The sequence below is a fragment of the Plectropomus leopardus genome, chromosome 5 (assembly GCF_008729295.1).
Source record: "Plectropomus leopardus isolate mb chromosome 5, YSFRI_Pleo_2.0, whole genome shotgun sequence".
In the NCBI taxonomy this organism is placed as follows: domain Eukaryota; kingdom Metazoa; phylum Chordata; class Actinopteri; order Perciformes; family Serranidae; genus Plectropomus; species Plectropomus leopardus.
Window position 1 is genome coordinate 33,492,519 of NC_056467.1, and position 22,396 is coordinate 33,514,914.

At 40.1% G+C, this 22,396-nt stretch overlaps 1 protein-coding gene across 1 annotated transcript; it reads left to right on the forward strand.

The window, feature by feature from the left end:
- Positions 1–4,329: 4,329 nt before the first annotated feature.
- LOC121943790 (Na(+)/H(+) exchange regulatory cofactor NHE-RF3-like) lies at positions 4,330–17,930 on the forward strand. Its single transcript, XM_042487399.1, has 10 exons — positions 4,330–4,343; positions 5,161–5,222; positions 5,318–5,529; positions 9,503–9,574; positions 12,319–12,451; positions 13,933–14,069; positions 14,155–14,359; positions 16,556–16,752; positions 16,864–17,005; positions 17,799–17,930. The coding sequence occupies exons 1-10, from the start codon at positions 4,330–4,332 to the stop codon at positions 17,813–17,815; spliced, it is 1,191 nt and encodes a 396-aa protein (XP_042343333.1). The 3' UTR covers positions 17,816–17,930.
- The last annotated feature ends 4,466 nt before the right edge of the window (positions 17,931–22,396 follow it).

Consider the following 22,396-nt stretch of genomic DNA (forward strand, 5'->3'; position numbering starts at 1 on the left):
CCAGCTCGTCCAGTCAACATGTTGAAGTGTCTTTGGACAAAATACTGAACCCCAAGTTGCTCCCAATGCTGCGTCATCAGAGCGCGAGTGCGCATGAATAGTTACTTAGCAACATGTGGCACCTTGCACGATAGCCTCAGCCACCAGTGTGTGAATGTGTGTGTGAATGGGTGAATGTGACATGTAGTGTGAAAGTACTTTAAGTGGTCAAAGAGACTAGAAAAGTTGTATACCAGTGCAGTCCATTTACCACCTCTGGCTGCTAGACCTCCATTCAAAAGAGCCAGAGTCCCAGTCCCCTGCAGCGCGCTCCGCAGACCAGGATGGTAACCCCATCCTGTCAGCCTTATGCAACATCCAGTCATCGCTCATTGAAAATGAATTCCAGAATCCAGAATCCATGGAGTCCAGTTCAGAACCTGTAGGCAGTCCATTTCTTCCCTGCACAGCCAGACCGTGTGCCTACTCGACTGTGGGTCCATGGATGACATCTGTTTCTGACAGATAATGTCACTCCAGAGGGTTTTTCGATGGCATCACATTCCTGCAGAGGCGATGGGAAGTACAGCCCCAGTCTTACCAGGGTTCCATTTTTTCCTCATGCTGCTGCCATTTTGCCCAACCAGAGTGGCCAAATCCTGGCAGGTAATGACATCAGTTTTGTTAAAATCTTGTTGTGTTCAGAGCTAAACAATAGGCGGATTGCAGATTACAGAGATGTGTCTGTGATGCTGAAGATAGCAACCCCTGACATTTCAGCACTCAGATTCTGACTGAATTTAATGTTAGATTAGTTTCAGTTAGTTGAATGGGGCATAAGAGAGGCAAGGCAAGACAAGGTAATTTGTAATGCATTTCATAGTATGCTGTAAGGCATAATTTAAAATCACAGCTGTATATAATGAATACCTAACTTAAAATAAACATTTCTAGATATTTTGTTAATCCCAACTAGCCAGCTATATGGTGGTGGTAGCTGGCTAGCAAGCAATATCCTCTATTATTATAACTATTAAATATCTATATACCCTTCTTCCAAGAGTATGGTAAAGAGGATGAGAGGATCTGATTGGCTATTATTGGCACCCACCACAGTCTCTCACCTTCTTTTGTGAACAATATTTTTCTATTAAATAACATTTTAAAAAGGGAAGAGGCATATTTTCAGTTCTAGCCTAGACCGCCACCTTGCCAGCACTTCCGAGTTGAGAGGTTGTTTGACACATGTTGGTCTGAAATATAATGTGCTGACATCTGACAAATGTATCAAGATTTTGGAAGCTACATTGTGAAAATGTTGTCCCCTTTACTATAATATGTAACTCTCAGCACACAGCTTCTCACTCTCAGTCAGTAAATATTTAACTGGCTGTGGAGAAAAGAGTCACCATCTCACCTGCCAAAGGAGTCTTTTATTGTGTGTGTGCTGTGAACCTTGTCCATCCACAGCGTCTCAGTCTGAGCAGGAACACACAAACAATGGACTCCACGAGGTCTTCCACAGGTAGGCTCTTGCTTTTTCTGCTTTGACGGCCTATGATTTGACTGTTTAGATGAAAACTACTCTGCATTGCCATAACTCGCATATGGAGAAGTCTTTATGGCTAGAGTGGTTAAGTGACTATTACCTGCTGTATTTGATGGTAAACCCTTCTTTCCTACTGGTTCTTTTGATGGTTTGAGGAATAGAGGTCTTTTGCTTCAAATCTGAGAGGTACCACATTACACGACTGCTTTGGATTTAATAACACTCAGCGACTTGATAGTTTTATTTCTGGTTAAACATTGGCCATCCACAGTGTTGGTCTGGGTACATGTGTGCAACACTGAGGCTTTTGCAATAGTTAATATAAACCTCTGAAGAGATGATGTTCCACTGAGAGTAGATTCTGGCGTCAGAGAGCTGTTGTTTGTAACATGCTACGTCCTCCTGCCACTGACACACACACACATACACACGCAAACACAGGCACACATATATTGAGAGAGAGTAAACAGCCGTGAGCTCAGTTATTATTATTATTATTATCATTATTATTATTATTATTATTATTATTATTATTATTATTATTATTATGATGATTATACTATGTTTATTATTTTTTATGATCAAATGTTTTTATTCATACCAAAGAAGAAACAATTGACAACAGCACTGAGTGCCAGTGAGACATTATTATTATTATTATTATCCTCTTCCCTTACCCACCCCTTGGACCTGGACAACTCAAAAAAGCAGAATAGTTAAATGAAAGAGAGACAGGACAAAAATAGCTGCAACAACAACAACAACAAGTGTTCAGTTTAGTTCATTTTCCCAGTTTGGCTTTACTTTCCTCAGCTGCCACATGCTGAGACATAATATTCTCTTGTTTTGCATTGTGGATGTCTGCTGTGGATATTTCCAAATAAATAGCAACCAGGGATGTAAGACACCGATGTGAAATGCTGAGTGTGTGAGGTGGCTTCCATCTTTCGCAATATGTTTTTGTGCTGCTGTTAGGCCAGCAAGTAATATTCATTTATGACATTGTGAAATCTTAATCATGGACAGATTATTCAAAATAAGAATTAGAGGACTTACCGGCATATTTTGTGCCACTATCTCAGATAATGCAGCTGTCACTTCTTGCCAGAAGATGGCAACAGGTTTGCATTTCCAAAGCATATGCATATAAGTCCCTGGTAGATTCTCAGAACATAATGTACATGAAGAATGTCTAAAGTCCTCATGAAGCAATGCTCACAGGGCATTAAATAAGTTATGTGTACAGATAATAAATCATAATAAATTTGCTAGTGATCAGGATTTTTAGAGGATGACAGAATATTAGTCCCAACATCGCCCGCACATACATGGATACATGTTCTGTATGTCCTTTCTTTATAGGGTATCAAGGGGGTGAGGGTGTATATGAGCTTATTAATATGTATTGATAGATTGTAGTAACCAAACCTTTTGTCCTTACCTTACAGATATCACTAAGTGTATGAATCCCCTGATCTCTCCATTGTGGGAACTGACTGGGCCTACCACCTATTAGTAAGCTCATATTGGTAAAAATTAGGGTATTTAAATGCCACTGAAATGTATTATTACAGAGCTTCTCAACACAACACCAGGTTGAGATCGAATGTGTTATAAATGTGTCAAGCTGCGGCTTGCACTTCTATATTGATATATTAGACAATAATACCTCTTTAAAAGACCATGGATGCACTGTGTTTTCTTCTAATGCATGCCAGGAAACACTGGATATAGGGCTAAACCATGTCATGAGTGGCCACAGATTTAAGGCCAAGAAATACTTTTGAAAATTTGAAAGTGATAGCCCTGCATCCTTTTTGGCTGGATTGTTGATGTTTTCAGTCATGGCCACAGTAGTAAGCGGTATCATAAAACTTACAGAATTCCCTCTGGCTAGTACATTCATCTTTACGATAACTATACAAGCTTGTAATGAGTTTGTTAAATCCATCTATCTAAATCATTTGTGACTTTTTAAATAACATCTATGAAGTTACACTTAGCATAGCATTCAAAGACAGATATGTTTCCTGTGGCAACACAGACCGTAAAAAATAAATTAAATACTTAATTTAGCTTTAATGTGTTGTGGCGTCTTCAGTTGTGACAGAAAATGTACCCATGGACTAAAAACATTCCCCTGAGCATCAGTGTCATTGAGAACATTTTTCACCATTCATTGTTGATGGAAGAGCTCCAGACTTTATACCCTATGACATCACATATTTGAGCTTTAGCACCCTAAATTTTGGATTTGGAAGAGAGTTGTGCATTTTTACTTATATATTTGTACTGTATTTGAACATGGGAATAACACACATGAATTCTGAAAATGGGTGAAGTTCCCCTTTGAGTCATGGTGAAATGTAGAGTCAACATGTAGAGTTAACCCAGGGACCTAATATTTAATTAGCCAGTTTTACACTTCAGAAGGGCCGTTATGAATGCTTTAACTGATTTTTGCATTCAGTAACCTTCAGTCTCTGAGCACATTTAAAATATACTACTTTATGTGTGACTTTGGGCTGCTCAGACTGGGCCCTGTGAAAAAAGAAGAAGACCCAAAAGCAGCAATTATTTCTACAGTTAGAGGTAGTGCTGCTTAGTACTTTTAAACAAATTGCAGCGTTTCCCTGATTATTGTCATTCATTGTAAATCATGAGTGAAGGCATGGGACTAACCTCTTGAGCGTACCTACAAGTGTCTAAGTCCTTTAGATGATGGCAGAACAAAAGTACAGCTGTCTATACTCTCATTATGTCATTGTATCACTGTCTCTCCCACAGGCTGCCAGGAAGACATGGAATATCCACGGTAAGTAATGCTGTAGACACTGTATTTTACATTCATAAAACAGAAATCTACTGATTTTTGTAGGACCACACTTGTGTTTTTCGACCATTCTACATACCTAGCATTAATGCCAGTTTTTTAAAACATATCAAAATAGTAGTATTGGTAGTTTATGTAGCAAACATATTTTCTCACTGTCTCATTTTTCCTGTTGTATCTCCCCAAGCAGAACATTTTAGATATGATTTGTTCAGGTTTGGAGATATCTGTCTCTGACTGTGTGTTCACACCGGACATGGCGCGAGCGCTTCAAGTGGCTTGTTTATATTCAAAGTCAATGCAAAGGTGCGGACAGATGTCAGTTCAGGCCTGGCAGCGCGATGGACGCGAAGGATGTGAAAATGCATATTTTACCACTTCACATGTTTCAACTCATTGTGTGAGCACTACTGATGCAAAATTGGAGTGGGATGAAGCAGGAAATAAGGCAACACTCCAACTTTTTTAAAAATCTGCTCGCACTGGTTTGTCTGTGAACTGCGACAGTATGCATTACATTGCACTGGGCCTTTATGGTCCACGGGAGGATCAGCCAAACTGCTTTGTCATTAAGTGATGCCGATACAGGTCTTACTGGGTTTTTTTGACAACAAGACTTAGAAACAATACTTGTGAGTCTGTAAGAATAAAATTTAACTTACAAAAAACTAGTACATTGTTTTAACTTTAAACATGTAGAATTAGCTCTTTTGTATACTAGTTTTCATATTCCACTCTATATAAAGTTCCCCTGATGTGCTACACTGACATTCTGAATTTTCCCATTTTTCCAAATCAGTTTTACCTTCAATCCAAAGGAAGGGATTGATAATCCAGCGCTGGTTATCACTGATGACCTTGGTGAGGTTTGATACACAACCGTTCAAAAATCCCTGTCTAAAATCATTCCTAAGTGTCCTCCTGGTGTTTCTGATCTTTACTAACCATGTGTGCAGAGCCTGATCTGAGCCCTGTGCCCAGACTGTGTCAGCTGAAGCGTCTGGAGGGGCAAAGATTTGGCTTCCACCTGCGAATGGACCAGAGCAGCCAGGGCATTGAGGTCAGAGGTGTGGAGCCATGGAGTCCTGCAGAGCACAGTGGCCTCAGAGATGGAGACCGAGTGCTAGAGGTCAATGAGGAGTATGTGGACAACATGACCTTCAACAGGGTTAGTTTCTAGGATTTGGCAGATGAGCATACTGCCCATCTGCTGGCGAGAGCAAAATATTGCAGCACCTTTTAGACACTGTTCTATGAAATGCATTGTGCACAATGACAGAACCATTTGTAATGATGCTGGTGACCCCCTGACCTTTCTCCAATCTACACAATCTGCCCTAACTTTACTCGCATATAACATAACAATCTGAGGAGTGGCTAGATAGCCCACAGAGCATACTAATCACAGTTTAATTAATAAAAACAAACCTCTTTCTAAGTTTTCATCTTGTAGTGGCATGCCATCATATCAGTTTACCTTCAGTCTACTTCAGGCAAACTGACATGAAAATGTGTCTGTTTTTATCTAAACAAAAACTGAGTTATCAGGAGTTTTAAGAATACAACAGATAGTCCCAAGCAGTTATTTGTTATTTGTTTTTTTGTATGACAGGGTAGATTATTTAAACACCATATAGGCTGAGTACAAGCTGAATCGACTGGTCTGATCACAAGTTCTTCAGGTGGAATTGAACAGGATGTTCTGTAGATATATTTTTTTAACTTCTTGTATAGACGGTGTATGTAATTTGAAATAGTCTGACTACAGCTTCCTTGTCACCTCGTACTGCTGCCTACAATCGTATCTTTCCAGGTGAGGCAAATCTATAGGGTAAAACAAGGGTACGGGCAAACATAAGGGTGCAGAGGGCACACTGGGAAAAAAAGAGCAACACTTGCAGATGTAGATGTACAAGAGTTTGCGAGCACACAGAATAGGTAAACTGACACACCTTAAATAAGTGGAACTGAGTCAGCATTGTGTAGATAATGTGTATTAAAGTAAAAATATAAACACATTTATTGAGCACAAAATAGATTTTGGTTTTCTCAGATGAAGTCATTCTTTGCATGACAATATTTTACCGACAAAATATGATTATGTCCTTTGAGAAAAGTATTTTTCAATGCTCAAAATGCCCCGTCACACCCAGAATTGACCAATACATACCAATACAACGCCATACGTTTACCAAAATTACACATTACAGAAATAATGGGCTTTTAATGAGTATTACCCTGACACACACCATGCATCTTTTTATTAGAGGTCAAAGCACCCCAGGGGGCATGGTCTGTGTGGTTAGCTGGATGATAACAAGGACAGAAATGACTGAACACCTCCGGTTATTGTAGTGACGAGAATCCACAGGCCTCCGTTGTAACACAGGAAGTCACGTCCCAGATGTGTGTGTTCTTACATCCAGGGTGACCATTTTGTGCCTAACAGACATGTGATACAGGACACAGCATGTTTTCATAGAAGAGTGCAGAGGCCCAAGGAGTCAGCTGAAGCTTTTATTTGGGGTTGAGAGCTGAGCTGAGTTTGGAATTTAATTTTGAGATATGAGACAATGACGTCTCTACAGCTTGAGCCAGGCCTCATGCTTGAGAGGGCTAATCTTATAGCATACCAGAGTGAACAAGTCAAACAACAGAAGAGCTTTAGGACTGCGCAGTGGACGCCGTGGGGGAGGGAGGCGGCGATTCTATGCTAAAGATAGCAACGTCAGTCAATTGGGAGGAGTGATGGAGCATAGTGAGTTCAAACATTGTAGTGCCTATTGACACTGTACTAAACAACACTCAGCCATGCCCAGCCAAGAACAAAAGGTGTCAAAAATGTAACACAATGGGGCAATTATGAGGCAGCTTGTCAAAGAAAAAATCCTGTAGTTCCATATACTTAAACATATATAGAGGACATGTTTTTCCTTGGGTCAGTGAACAGAGCTAAGCCAGCCATAATCGAGCAGCCTGATTTAGATAATGAGTGGCTTGTGGTGTTACCTGTAAATGGCAGTAGTGGAATGTAATATAGACACAGGGGCAGACATCAAAGTGATGTCAAAGATTACATTCAGTAGACTGCCACAGCACTCACACCTACTTGAACACTCAGTGGTCAGGAAGACAGGCCTGATCATAAGGGTCAATAGTACAGACACGGATAAGCTGGAAGACATGTTCGGGGACATAGGTCTATTAAAGTGTGATCCAGTCAAAATCGAACTAAAATCAGATGCTGAGCCTTACCACCCTTTACCACCCTTTCCAGGAGGCCCCTGGAAGTGCATTACTGCTGATCTGTGAGTTAGAGAAACAAAACTACATCACCGTGACAGACTACTATGGATTTTCCAGCAGGACAAGTTTTGGGGTCAGCCATTAGGGGCACTGCCACAGACTCAGTTGAACAATACCCTATCAGTCTTGGGGGAATATATATGCACACTCTGCGTTTAAACTGAGAGCCCCCAGCCTGTAATTACTAAACCCACAAAACACTACTAATGTGTTATCAAGATAGCTCACCTGTCTTCAACATCTAGTCGACCAAGTCATCAACAGGCTTAAGGGCAAGTTCATGAGATGGGGCTTTAGTAAGAGGTATGTTGTTATACTGTATGCACGCGCCTACCGGCCATCATTACCCACAGGTGAATGAGGCAGACTGCTGAGCACATCTTGAAGCAGTCTGACCCCGATCTTGCGCTAATCAAGTCAAGTCAATTTTATTTATAAAGCCCATCATCACAGATCGCAGTTTGTTTCAGTAGAAGGCTCTACAGCATTCAAAATCCCTCTGTCCTGGGAACCTCACAGCAATAAATATGTGCCATAGAACAACCCCTAATGCTGCAGCAGCGGTTGAGCCCAGCCCTACTCTTGGCTGGAAGAGAATTTTGAACTATACTTTCTATGCTGGAAGAGAAGCTACAACCTACTTCTATGGACAGACAAAAGGTCCAAGAAAAGGACATAAAGACCATGTCAGCCTACCAGTTCTTCTACGACTGCCATTATTCTGCACAAACACTCCGTGAACTTCACCCTGGTCAAGCTGTCAGAGTAAAAGTGGATGAGGACAAGGGGCAGAAATCCTCAGTGGAAGAAGAGAGCCACAATCCTACCTGTTGAAGATGGACAGTTGAAGATGGCAGTGTTGCGGCACGATGGAAGGCTTTTGCAGGCTATCCCACAGCCAGCAGATGCTTCTGGCTAGCAACAGCTGCACTCAGAGGAACTGTCAACACAATCACCCAGCAGCCCCCTCCCAGTGGTTAGTCCCAGCCACAAAAACTAGGACTCTGACCAGAGACATTTGGATTAGATTAGATTAGATGTCCTTTATTGTATTCATGGGGAACTCATTCTGCTCAGGGCAGCACAACACAAACTATGCCACAATAAATAGGGATATATAAATAACAATAAACATACAAGATAAATATCACAGCATGATTCTAAAGGTAGACTACAACACAAGGACAAAAGCATTAGGAATGTTGGAGCAGCATATCTCCTGCTAGAGGGAAGGATGTGAAAGCAGGTGCTGGGGTTATGTGTTGAGCCCCTCACAATCTTGATAGCTTTTTTCATAGTCTTCTGGATGTAGAGCTGCTGGCGGGCCGAGCACTGTTCACCACAGAGTTTCAACCCCAGGATGACTTTCCTCTGCACTTTGGCCTTGTATTTCTCTGAGAGCCTACCATACCAAGCCAGAAAGGAGAAGGTGAGGAGGCTCTCTATATGGCAGATGTGAAAGCTGTGACTGATAGGGATGGCCACGACCATTTGCCTCAATATCCACAGGAGGTGGATGCACTACTGGCACTTTATGAAGATGATTTGTATATTGTTGTCAAAGGTAAGCCCACTGTTGACTGAAGTCCCTACTTGTAGCTCTTAACCCTCTCAATAGCCTCCACTTTGAGAACTATGTGCACTGAATTTAATCTTCCTGAATTAAGAGGTGACAGAAAAGTACAAACAGCATGTTCAAAGCATGAGTTCATCACAAAAGCCAAAGTTCTTGTACTCGAGGATGGTCCTTAATATTTAAGTAAGGTAATAATATAAAATCGAGTTTATTCACTGAATCATTTGTGTCTCTCCCTGTCTCTGTAATGACCTGACAGGTGGTGAGGAAGATCCAGTTCTGTGGCGTAGACTTGTTCCTCCTGGTGTTGAGGAGGGAAGAGTATGAACAGGTACTGTATGAGGATTTACATGACAATATCGTAATCTTTGCCATCACTACCTGCCATCCTAGATGGTGAGGACAAGAGCCTGGTCTCATAGCAGACATGATGCCTGCCATAGCAGTACAGGCACAGGTGAGCTCCTGTTTTACATGGTAGCTGCTGGTAAAAAGAGTCACCTGTCACCTGTGTTTGTTTGTGTATTGTTTTCATATGTCATATGGCAGTCTATCATTATATAGCACCGCAACACTATATTTTACATAAGATGCTGCAACAAATTTTAAACTAGAATGATGGGCTGCTTGGATTTGGTTTCTTAAGGCAGCTACCAACAGGTTTTCTTGTTTTGATGAAACCTGTATTACCCTGCTCCTAGTCAAACAGCAATTCAAACAAATATATTCACTTTTACAACTGTAGACTGCTGTATTTAAAAAAAGTGACCTCAGACAATTCTTTGAATGAAAGGGAGAAACAGATTACTTTACTTTTTGTCTAGAATATAGAAATAATATTCACCATTCAGCAAGCAAGGTCATATAACTCCAAAACTCCCAAAACTCACTAGATTAATGGAGACTGATGACTTCATTATGTAATGACTACCAATGTTGGGGGATAACACAGTACAAAGGGAATACAATACAGTCATAAATTAGGTTTTAGCAGTATCAACATAATATAATTAGTAGAAAAGTGCTGCGATTGGTACATGTGATGCCATACTGTGAGTTAGTATGTTCCATGTGTTTCCATTTATATACTTACAATGATTATATGTGTCCCATTCTGCCCTTGCATCTAAAAGCTGCTTTAAACCATATGGAGTTGGGCTCCAGTTTATTTTTTCCTCATCAAAGTGATTATTACATCTGGGTGATGCTATCTGTTAGCGTAATATTTTTGCATTTACGTCCCCTACAAGAGTGAAGAAACATCCATCATCCCCCTTCCTTACAGAACTCTATTCGGTGCTATAGCTGAGTTGCACACTGCGATCCACCGGCAGGAGGGTCTACCGTCTTCGGTGTATTTGTGATCCTCATAATGACTGACTCACACGCCAATTTCTTTGTTGTGTTAACACTGTTATTTGTTTATTGCATTTTAAGTAAAAGGCCCACAAAAATTGATTTAGAATTTATATGACTTTGATCCTTTCTCTGTTTGCCCATCTCTGTGTCCAAGGCCGTCTGTTTATTTAAAAGGATCAAGGCTATTTAATTTTAGTTTTTAAGTCATCACACACTGTTAATATAAGAGGGTGATTTTAATACAAAGTGGTAACCGCTGCTTACAAATGCATGAATTGGCCAGATCTGCACACCACACTCAATGAACCAACATTGTCCTCCCCTAGATTTGTACATTAATGACGTGCAATAAACTTGATCTTCTGTGCTTTGATTAGCTGGTGTGGGAAAACATGACCATCTTAATTTTTGTAATGCCTACTCTGCCTACTATTGCACTTGATGGATTGACCTTGTTCAGAGCTGAAAGGACACGAGACTCTGATGTAAATTCAAAAAATGCACTGCAGGGAATGTATGATGCCATCATCAGCAACATGCCCAAGCAGCCAGATACAATTTTCATTGTAGCTGCTAGCTGTAATCTACTCTTCTTATAACTCCAAAGATGTAGCAGGATCAAGGACAGAATTTAATGTCAAGGTAGACTAATAGGTCTATCTTGTACCTTTATACTCTTTCTATATTTCACATACAGTGCCTGTTTGCAGGAAATCTCGATCTGCTCTGCGCAACGCGCTGCTGTGTGCATATTTTAAAAAAAACAGACGAGGCATGTATTTTTCTTAGCTTCTAGCAGTGGCATGTCCAGAATTTTTTATTGGGGTGGCCTAATTTGAGCACTGACTTATGTAAGGGTGGCATGAGGTACAAGCACTGCTGAAGGCACACGTGTTGGGACACTTTTAATTTACCATTCTTGTTTCCACTAGTCATACCTACTTTAAATAATAACATTGCAGTATCTTACATTCCTGTTTATAGTTTAGTTTAAAAGATAAATAGACCAACCAATCACAACACAACAGAGTGACACCACACAAATGTAAATTAAAGCTTCCATGAGCTATGGTTGTTTACTTTGAAGTCCCATTTGACCTGGCAAGATTTTGAGTTTTGAAAGTTGAGACTCTGGTTGTTTGGTGGATGGAATCTGTTAGTTTATTGTGTGCTGTGCTGCTGTGCTGGTCATATTGATGCATACATGAATTATAAGAACAAAACTGTTAAATCTGTTGTTATTTATCGTCATGTGTGTGGTCTCACATTTTTTAATCAGTTAAGCTTTTAAAAATCTTTTAGTGTGTGCCAGGCATAAGGTGGCAGAGTGGTTGGGTGGCTGACCCGGTCAGAAATCTCCACTAAACTGAGTGTACTTTTCTTGTGGCACATGTATTTGACAAAGTTTTTTTTTTTTTTTTTTAAGGTTTATTTACAGCTTCATTTCACTGGAACATAATAAGATTGGTAACCTAATCAAAATCAGCATTTCTTATGTTATGCTGAATTTATGATAAGCTCTATTCAGTGAAATAAACTGGAAACACCTGTGTGAGTGGATCATTGCTGCACAGACATTGTACTTGTTCCAGAGTTTAATGTTATATACAAGTTAAATGCAATACTTGAAAAAGAGGGAAGAGTTCAAGTGTGTAATGTTGTTCTTGTGATTTATTCATCCATGAGTTGAATCCTGTTCATGTCTCTCTTCTCTAGGCAATATCAGTTGGTGTAGACCTGCAGACACTAGCCAAGGCCTCTAAAGGGGACTGCTGGTCCAGACCAAGACTTTGTCACATCAGCAGGCCCCCACAGCATGGACTGGGGATGAGCATTGTCTCTGTGGAAGGTATCAATACAACTGAGTGTTAACTTATTACTTACAGCTCCTCTAAAGAAAGTACACACAGAGATGCTCTAAGCTTGAAGCAGACCAGCATAAACAGTGCCTGAGCACATTTAGCACATTTGCCAATTTTGGCGCTTCGCTGTTTGGGTTTCTCTGCCTACAGAAAGATCCGCCACTGGGCACAAACATCATCAGATGTTCTGAAGATCCATATACCAGTAATGATTAACTTCTTTGCACTCAGTTGTTTCAGTTCCCCTTTAGTTCTCTTCAGAAGCATCTTGCATAAAAAGGTCATGAGGCTGAATTTGTGTTTTTGCGTAGATTTGTTTAAAGTTGATAACTGTAACTGTGTTTTTATTTTATTTTTTCCATGAGAAAACAGAAAAATCCTATTTTTAGAAAGGCAGCATTGTGGGTAGGCCTAACAGGCCTGGCTCTGGCCACTTGTACAACTGATCCATTCTAAATGGGAGAATATATATATGTATTTTACTTTTATTTGTAATTATTTAAACTAAGCACATGCTTTACTCCTGGGGTTGTCCTAGGGTGAAAACTAATTATATGTTTTCATGTGTGTGGTCCATTACATTCTCCAAATCAGTTAAGATTTTAAAAATCTTTTAGTGTGTGCCAGGCTTTAATCTTCTAATCTAATCCACAAAAACCAACAGGTGACCAAATATACCAATCACAAATGAAACATGAACAAAAACTTAACTGAAACAAACCAGGATGATGGAAAGAACTTGGGTGAAGTACAGGGCAGGAACACGGCAGGATACAGCAGGGTAACAGCAGCAGGAAGAACAGAAACATGAATGCAGCAGGGAGAACAGATAAACTAACAAAGGGAAACAGGTTTAAATAGGACCACTACATTCATATCTCACCCAGCACGCTCATCACATTACTTAAATCAATCAACTGTTGATCTTTAATAGTGTGTGTTATCTTTTCCTAAGGTTAAGCTATGGACAATTCTTTAATCCAATTTAAAAAAATTGGTTTACCGGTCTTCTTCCAATAGAGTCAGATAACTCTTTGTGCAAGCAGTAGATAGAGAACTATTATTATAGTTATGTATAGCTATAGCTATAACTATTATATAACATTTTAGTATGTTTATAATTCATGATAGACATTGGCATCATAATAAGTAAAGATTAATTTTTCTAAAGCATTATAAATAACCATGAGTACTTATAACTATGATTATACAGCACTATATAGGCATTATAGCGCATCATAAGTATGTTCATAATGCATTATAATGACTAGGCTTCATAGAAAGTGTCACCCATTGTTCCAGCCCTACAGACATATTTAGTTCCTACAAAATCACATGGGTCAGCAAACTAATCTTTTATTAACAGACTTTTTCTGCTGGCTCTTATTTATCTTGGTAAAAAGTACAACAGTTTCATCCCACACCATATTGATAATGATTATAATAATAATAACTGCGTGTTCATCAGGTCAGAGGGGCCAGTACATTGTGAGGACCGTGACTGACGGCCCAGCAGAGAAAGCTGGTGTGTGCAATGGAGACAGACTGATCTGGATCAATGGAGTCATGGTGTCATCACTCACACACTCCACTCTAAACAGAACTGTATGAATCCAGTTTCCTCTGATCTAACCTGTGTGTTTTGTTCGACTCTACTGAGAGTGTGACTCCTGCACTGTTTGGTTTTCAGGTCAAGAAGAGTGGGGACTCGGTGACAGTGCTGGTCATTGACACTGATGGTGAGTCTTGTAATGTCAGGAGGAAGATGCCTATCTTACCTGTGGTGGCAGAATGCTGCAGCCTCCCTCACACTGCCAAAACCATGCATCTGCTTAAAGGACGCTTTGGATACGGCTTCCTGCTTAGACAAGAGAAGCTTGCAGAAACACGCATAGGTGAGATACACATTGCTATAAAAGTGTGTTGATGTCTGTGAAAAGATACCCTAATGCATCATTTTAATCAAGGTTATTAAGAGTATGACCGTTTGTCACATCTGCAAGCTTCGACAACAACGCAATAGGTGCCATTTTGTGCAATCATTCATAGCATTATCATCATGATTCATCACATGTACATGTGAATCAATCATTTAATATCTGACTAGTAATCAATTAAAATAATTTCTAATCATTTAAAAATGATTACTCATCATTTTAAAAATGATTCCTTGTCATTTTATATTCTATAGCATTCTTATCAAAAAATATTTCACAAAAGACGATCAAATTAAAATCATAAACAGGAAAACAACTCATGGGTCCAAAATAAACACAATGGGAAAGTTAAGCACACAAAAATAATAAATGCTCCTTTGATGAAAAAAAAGAAAAGATGAAAACAAAAAAGAAGAAGAGAAGAGAAACCTTGAGACATAATGCTTTTTTTCCCATCTCCACTATAAGGAGATCAACATTGGATTATTAAAAGAGAGAGAAGACAGTGCAAAATATTTAGTTAAAAGAAAACAACAACAAACAAAAAAACATTAAATTTTACAATCCTGTAGTGATCCCCAGGCTGGTAACCACTGATTTAATAAAACATTTGAAGAAGGGATGCCTCCCCTGACTTAAAGATTTTTGTTTAAAGTTATTATTATAATTTTATCTCATTGTTACTAAGGACTATAAATATAATTATTGGTAAAGAGCTTTGTTTGTTTTTTTTTAAATCAGGTGAAATCGTTCGGGAAGTCACATATCACTTATACAACAGTTCTGAGCAAAATATGAGAAGAACACAGTAACCCTGTTAATGAAGGTGTCGATCCTGTGGTTGAGGCGTTTGTCAAATGTAATGCCTACCTAGTCTCAAGGGGCGTCCCCCTACCAGACAAGTGGAGGCTTCATCCCAATGTGATTAGGCAGATCTGGAAAGTGTAATTGGATCTGTTTTCCAGGCGATGCAACACTCACTGCCTGCCATGGCTCTCGCTGATGCCACAAGACAATCCCCACCTGGGAGTGGACATGTTTACACATGCACCATGGCCAAGACAGCTGCTCTATGCTTTTCTTGTCAGTGAGTCTGTTTTCACACAGCCATTGTTTAGGTTGGCCCAATCGAACTTTATGCCCAAGTGCGGTGCGTCTGGACCAGTGTGAACACAGCAGTCGCACACTGATGCAGACCAAAATGGCCGTACCAAGACCTCCCTGAGGAGGTGGTCTCAGTACGGCTACCAGCGAACTCTGGTGTGGTCCATTTTTTGGTGTGAAAGTGCCTGACCTCGATCCGCCCAAACTATCTGGTGTACTCCACAAGTTCTAGCTAAGAAGGCTCCGTTCACTTCACTTTCAAACTGTATCGTTTGTTGAGAGTGGTAAATACAAATGATAACGAATGCAACCAGCCCCAAGAATGCTTAGTTGTTGTGGCTCCATTGTGCACATTTATTTCTCTTAACTTCTTAGCACTTTTATCCAGTCGGGACTTGGGAGTCATGGAAACATGACGCTCTGCCAGTGGCGCGGCCTTCTGACCAGAGTAAAAACAAAGGTTTGTGAAAGCCAGCCATACTAGCTGAAAAATGAAACAATGCATAACTTTTGCATCTTATGCACACCAAGGGACTGCTCTAAAGTATGTGAAAACTACTTAAGCCTGTTTGATGAATATTGTTTTTTCTCTCTGTTTTTCATTTAGCTTGGGGTTACCTCTTTAAAGTACAGGAGGGAACTTGGTGACATCCCTTGAGCATTTTCAGTTATTAACCCCTTCATACCTAAAACACCCAAATCCCAGAAAAACAGATGTCACAACATATATGAGATATGGTTATTACAGGCTTTGCACTAAAAAACTAATTAAAAAATGGAAGACTTACTCCAGCCAAACACCATTGTTAAATATAATCAGCGTGTTTGACATAAAGGAGGAATGTTGCTTGGCCTGCTTTGTCAGACTTTAAACTAACTGACGTCTCTATGGCAAATTAAATAATAGCCTTAATAATTATAAGATCTGTGTTGGTCTGACCCCATGTGCAATCAATTCGAAATCATTTTGGAACCTTTCTCTCATTAATTGACAGTTTTAATATCTTTCTTAACTTTTATTATTTCCTATTTGATCCTGCTGTGATCCAGTTCATGTGCTGAGGGAGGTGGATGTGGGAAGTCCAGCTGAGGGGGCAGGGATGGAAGATGGAGACCTGCTGCTGGCTGTCAATGGGAAACCTGTTGAATCTATGGAGCATGAGGACATAGTCAAAGAGATTAGACAGAGTGGTGATGAAGTCACACTCACCTCCATATCTATACCAGGAAGAGACTTTTACAGAAACGTAAGTAAACTCATAACATGTTCACACAATTACAAATGGACTTGTCAGTACAGATACTTTAAAAACTTAAAAACAAAACTTTAAATATTTCTGCTGTTTTCCTGCAGTTAGGCATTTCTCCCCTGCTTTTCCATGACAAATGTACACTCCAGGATGATAGGCAGCACACACTGTGTGTTCAGGAGAGAGAGGAGACAGGCTCTGCTTTCCTCTCAGACTGTGTCCAGATCAGTCAGGAACTTTAAGCACACAGGTATGATTCTGCTATTAATTACACGCTGTGACTGTAGCTGAAACACTGTGTTTGGTCCCAGCAAGGAGCCACATACAATTAACTGTCGATTCATAACTAAAATACTGTGTATGCCAAAAGAGAGAATTATACAGATGCATTCTTTATAATGCTGAGCATACACCTGGTTCTGTTTCATTTATCATAAATGAATGTTAACATGCTCCTTAACGTACTGTTCTGCATGCCAAGATCACAGCCTGCTCTCACACTTTTAGTAAATCCACACTTATTTTTTTTACTTTTTCTTTTTAATGGCATACTGTGTTACCTCAGCAAGGTTCTTCACTAGCACTAGATCAAATGTCCTCAAGTTCATAAATGATGATTTGACTGGCATTTTACAGATTGTTGTGTAGTAGTGCTGGGTGGTATGACCAAAAAAAATTATCACAGTATCTTTAAAGATTCTGTCAGTTTCACACTATTTCATGGTATTTTTCCCCTCTATATATAGATTTATGGAGGATTAATGTCAAAAGTTCACACATGATTCTCGAAATCCATGATTTGATTAGACTGTGACTAAGATAGATTCTAAAAATCACCATATGACTTGTTTTTTAGACTTTTTTTTCATCATTGAATTGCCATTGTTGGACTTTTAAGTGTTGATTTATACAGATCAACAAATCATTGGTTTTATCCCCAAACAACTGTCATTTACATTTTAAAATTCTTATTAAAAAAGGTAGACTGTGGGGTATCAAGTGTGAAATGACTATAATAATTCAACACAATCTCTCCCATAAAGCTGTTTGGAAAATTTAACACTCTGGGCTTCAGTGCACCGCTCTGCAAGTGGATACAGGACTTCCCCACATGCAGACCTCAGAGAGTTCAAGTTGGCAGTCACACCTCCTCTACATTAGTGCTCAACACCGGAGCCCCCGAGGGCTGTGTGCTCAGCCCCCTCCTGTTCACACTGTGCACCCATGACTGCACTCCCAGACATCAGGAGAACTCTGTTATGAAGCATGCAGATGACACCACCATCATCATCGGCCGTATTACAAACAACAATGAGAATTCATACCGGAGGAAATCCACAATCTTGCAGAGTGGTGCACAGAGAACAACCTACTGCTCAACGTCAGTAAAACCAAGGAGCTGATTGTTGAGTTTAGAAAGAAGGAGGTAAAGACACACACCCCTGTCTACATCAGTGGAGCTGAGGTGGAGCAGGTGAACAGCTATAGGTTCCTTAGAATAACAATCACTGAGAACCTATCTTGGTCATCACACATCACCACCCAGGTTAGAAAAGCACAGACAAGGCTTTACTTTCTACTGAAACTTTGAAAGGCTAAATTCCAGAGCAGGATCCTGGTTAACTTCTACAGAGGAGCAATAGAAAGCATCCTGACTGGAAACATCAAGAACTGCCATGGTTCCTGCACGACCCAGGACAGGAAGGCTCTACATCGAATGATTAAAACTGCCCAGAACATCACTGGTTCCCATCTACAGAGCATCAGTGACATCGGTGAAGTGAGGTGTCTGCAAAGAGCCCAAAGGATACTGAAAGACAGCAGCCACCACAGCCACAGTCTGTTCACCCTGCTGCCATCTGCAAAAAGATACAGAAGTACCTGCTGCCGAACCATCAGTCAACTTTAATTTCATTTCTTCTTAAACCATGTTTAAGAAAAATGACAATAAATCTACCTTGTACCTTGTATAATCAATTTTACCAGTCAATGGAACAAATTATTAAACACAAAAACAATAGCCAGTAGACAGCAGAAGGTGTTTTATAACAGCTTGAGTCTCTCTTTTGACTTTCACTTCACCAGTCTACAGACTGTAGTGACGTGTTCGTTGTTTACACCCGTCACTCATGGAGAAGGCAACATGTTGCCACGCCGCTAACTTCAGGGAAACAGGGGGATTTTCTATTTCTGTTGTTTCTCCATCATCTCTGACTCCAGCAGTATCCAAGGTCACATGGAATAGTGCCAATACAGTCTAACGCTAGCAGCAAGCTCTGCTGTGTTTTCTGTGAAGAGTTTTTTTCTTTAGAAGCATGCACCTGCAAAAAATAAATAATTAAATAAAAAATCCACTATCAGTGAAACAGGAAGACAAAACAAAAAAGTCTCTCAACTTTTTTTTTTTAAACTCCAACTCCATATTATGATATCATTCTCAGAATACAAAGGAATATTTTCACTCTCTTTTTCTAAAACTCTCTTACTTCTGTTCTGCCAGATTTGTTTATGAGAGTGTTCCAAGCTGGATTGAGCAATCTCAAACTTTTTAAATCACAAGTTTCAGCCAGATTAATGTTGCCTGTTTATAAGGAGTTATGATATTATTATTAGCACAATCCACAGCCCTAAATCTGCCATATAAGGCTGCCAGTTCCGCACATGATTTTGTCATCCAAATTTACCAGTAGGGATTCTACCTCCTGGTCTCTTAAACATTGTTGCATTAGCCGTTGCAATGTTTCTGGTGCATTATAGAGACAAAAAGGCATTCACTCAAATTTAAACAGTGGTGTGGTAAAGGCAGTTTTCTCTCTGTCTTAGGAATCCATCTCAACCTGCCAGTAGCCACTGTTCGAGTCAAGGGTGGAAACCACTCCACTCAGGTCAGACTGGTAAGAGTCTCCTCGATCCTGGGCAGGGGGAAAACTTCTTTATGGGTTACAGCATTTGTTTTTTTTAATCCACACAAAATCTCCAGCAACCATCCCTCTTCCTCACCAAAACTATGGACGCGGCCCATGGACTACAGCTTTCCCGTATGACTCCTTTCTGTAGCATACTTGCAAGTAGGGTCTTCATCTCCTTGTACATCAGAGGGGGAGAAGGCCAGTAGCTCTCCCTGACAGGTGTTGCATCACGAGTGGGAATACAAGTCAAGTCAAGTCAATTTTATTTATAAAGCCCATTGTCGCAAATTACAATTTTCCTCAGAGGACTTTACAGCATACAGCATTCCTCTGTGCTTACACCACACTCAGATTTACCCTCACACACATTCACACAATGGTGGCCATGGCTACTGTACCAGATGCCACCTGCTACTCACTATGATAAAAACAGCAGAGGATAGCAGCTATGACATGCTCTCCTGAACTGAACTGAACTCAACTTTATTTATAAAGCTCTTTAAAAACAACCACAGCTGAAACAAAGTGCTGTACATAAAAAGACAAAACAACGCAGACATAAAACAATTTCTTTAAAAATTGGATGAAATAAAACAGGTATAAACATTAAGATAATTGTTTCATTTGTTTGTTTAAAAAAAACAATTAAAAAATAATAACTAAAAACAACTAAAAATCAACCATAAAACACTAAAACAGGAGCAGAGTCTCATGCAGGGTTGAAAGCCAAGGAATAAAAATTAAGACGAGTTTAAAAATGGACAGTGAGGAGGCTTGTCTAATGTGGAGGGAGGGGAAGGTTGTTCCACAATTTAGGAAAAAGCTCTACCCCCTCTGAGCTTCCGTTTTGACCTCGGTACCTCCAGGAGCAGCAGATCAGCTGACCTGAGGCGCCGAGCAGGAGCGTAGGGGCGAAGGATTTCAGAGAGATAAGGTGGGGCCAGACCATTAAAAGATTTGAAAACAAATAAAAGAATCTTGAATCGGACTCTAAGGTGCACAGGCAGCCAGTGGAGGGAGGGCAGGATGGGAGTAATGTGCTCCATCTTACGTACTCCAGTTAAGAGGTGAGCGGCTGCGTTTTGCACCAACTGGAGATGTGTGAGGGAGGACTGACTGACTCCAAAATAAAGTGCATTACAGTAATCCAGCCGAGAAGTGATAAAGGCATGGATAACTGTCTCAAACTGCTGTTGTGTGAGGAAAGGCTTCACCTTTGCCAGCCGCCTAATCTGAAAAAAGCTGGTCTACAATCAGGGTGTGTTTTTTTTTCTCTCTCTCTCCACAGCACATGAATCAATGGGCAGTTGGGGAACTCCTGCTTGAGGGCTGAATTCTTACTTCTGCCTGTGTCTATGTGATGCTGAAGTACTCTGCTGTAGTCTTGGCCTGGCTGCTGCTCCTGTGTTTGTTTCTATCCTGCCTGGTGTCTCTCTCAAGTTGCATCTTCTGCACTGTCTTCTCTGAAAAGGCGTCCTCATCAGTGGCGTCCTCCAGAATTGCTTGTCTTTCCATCAATGTTGCAGGCGTTTATGCCAGTCCTCCCCCTTCAAGCTTGCTGCTCCTTGTACTTTCATTGAATAAAAACAGAATCTCTACAAAAAAGGTAAAACTGAAAGGTGCAGGCATTTAAGTAAGCAAGTCACTGTGGCTACAGGAAGTGACATATACAAGCAAACACAGTTTCAAAATAAAAGCATGCAAAAAAACAAGTAAAAGAATTAATAATATGAACCGCTCTGCGGAAGTAATGGTATTATTGTTTGAGCATATTATTTCCGCTGTGCTGAAGTAATGATTGAAGAAATTATTGAAAAAATTGACAGGCTGGTGTGACCAGCCTGTCAAGCTGTGTACATTTATCTATATGCAAAACACATGACAGAAGACTTAACTGATTGATGTCCTTTTCTTTTTATACTTCCCCCTCATGACACTGTTATTTCTCCATATTCAGGGACATTAGTATGACTAGCTAAACCATCAAAATTATGCATAAACATACCTTAAGTAGTTCAAAAAAAGCTGGTCAACCAGCTTAACCATCTTAAACTGACCAAGCTGATTTTTTTCAGCAGGGCAAATTTCTGTTTATTCCTTGTTTTGTGTTTTTCAACTGTCAGGGAGGGAAAGATGCTTTCTGGTGATGGACATGAATAGAACACAAATAACATCAGCAGACAGAGGACAACAAGCAGCTAAGAACATAGGAACGAATGATTTTATAGGGGACTGAGGTTAGACATGTTGAGATGAAGTTGTGTTATTGTTTGCTGATTAGACTTTTTTTCTTTATCAGTCACCAAAATTACCTCTGTGGAATTGTCTCCAGGGATCAGGATGACCTGTCTTTTCCACACGTTCTCATTCCAAGTCCTCATATGTTGCTGTTTGGCAGCGGACTTCCACATTTACATATTATGCCTTTTTCTTTTCTTTTTTTTTTGCCAATACAGGATATCAACAAAAGCCACAGATTGAATTGCATTAACTTGCTATAATCTGTAAATTTACCACCACTTCACCTTACATTGTGTGTAGTGTGTAAAGTCAAGAGCTCTCACTCTGCAGCAAAATCTGGGGACCAAAACTTCTCCAGAAGTACACTGCACAGAACAAAACGACTGCTCAGCATGTAGCAATCTCACTCAACTAAGGTTATCGGACTGATGATTCGAGCAATGGACTTTCAAAGGGCAGCCTTGGTCAGATCACCTCTTGCTCCTCCGCAG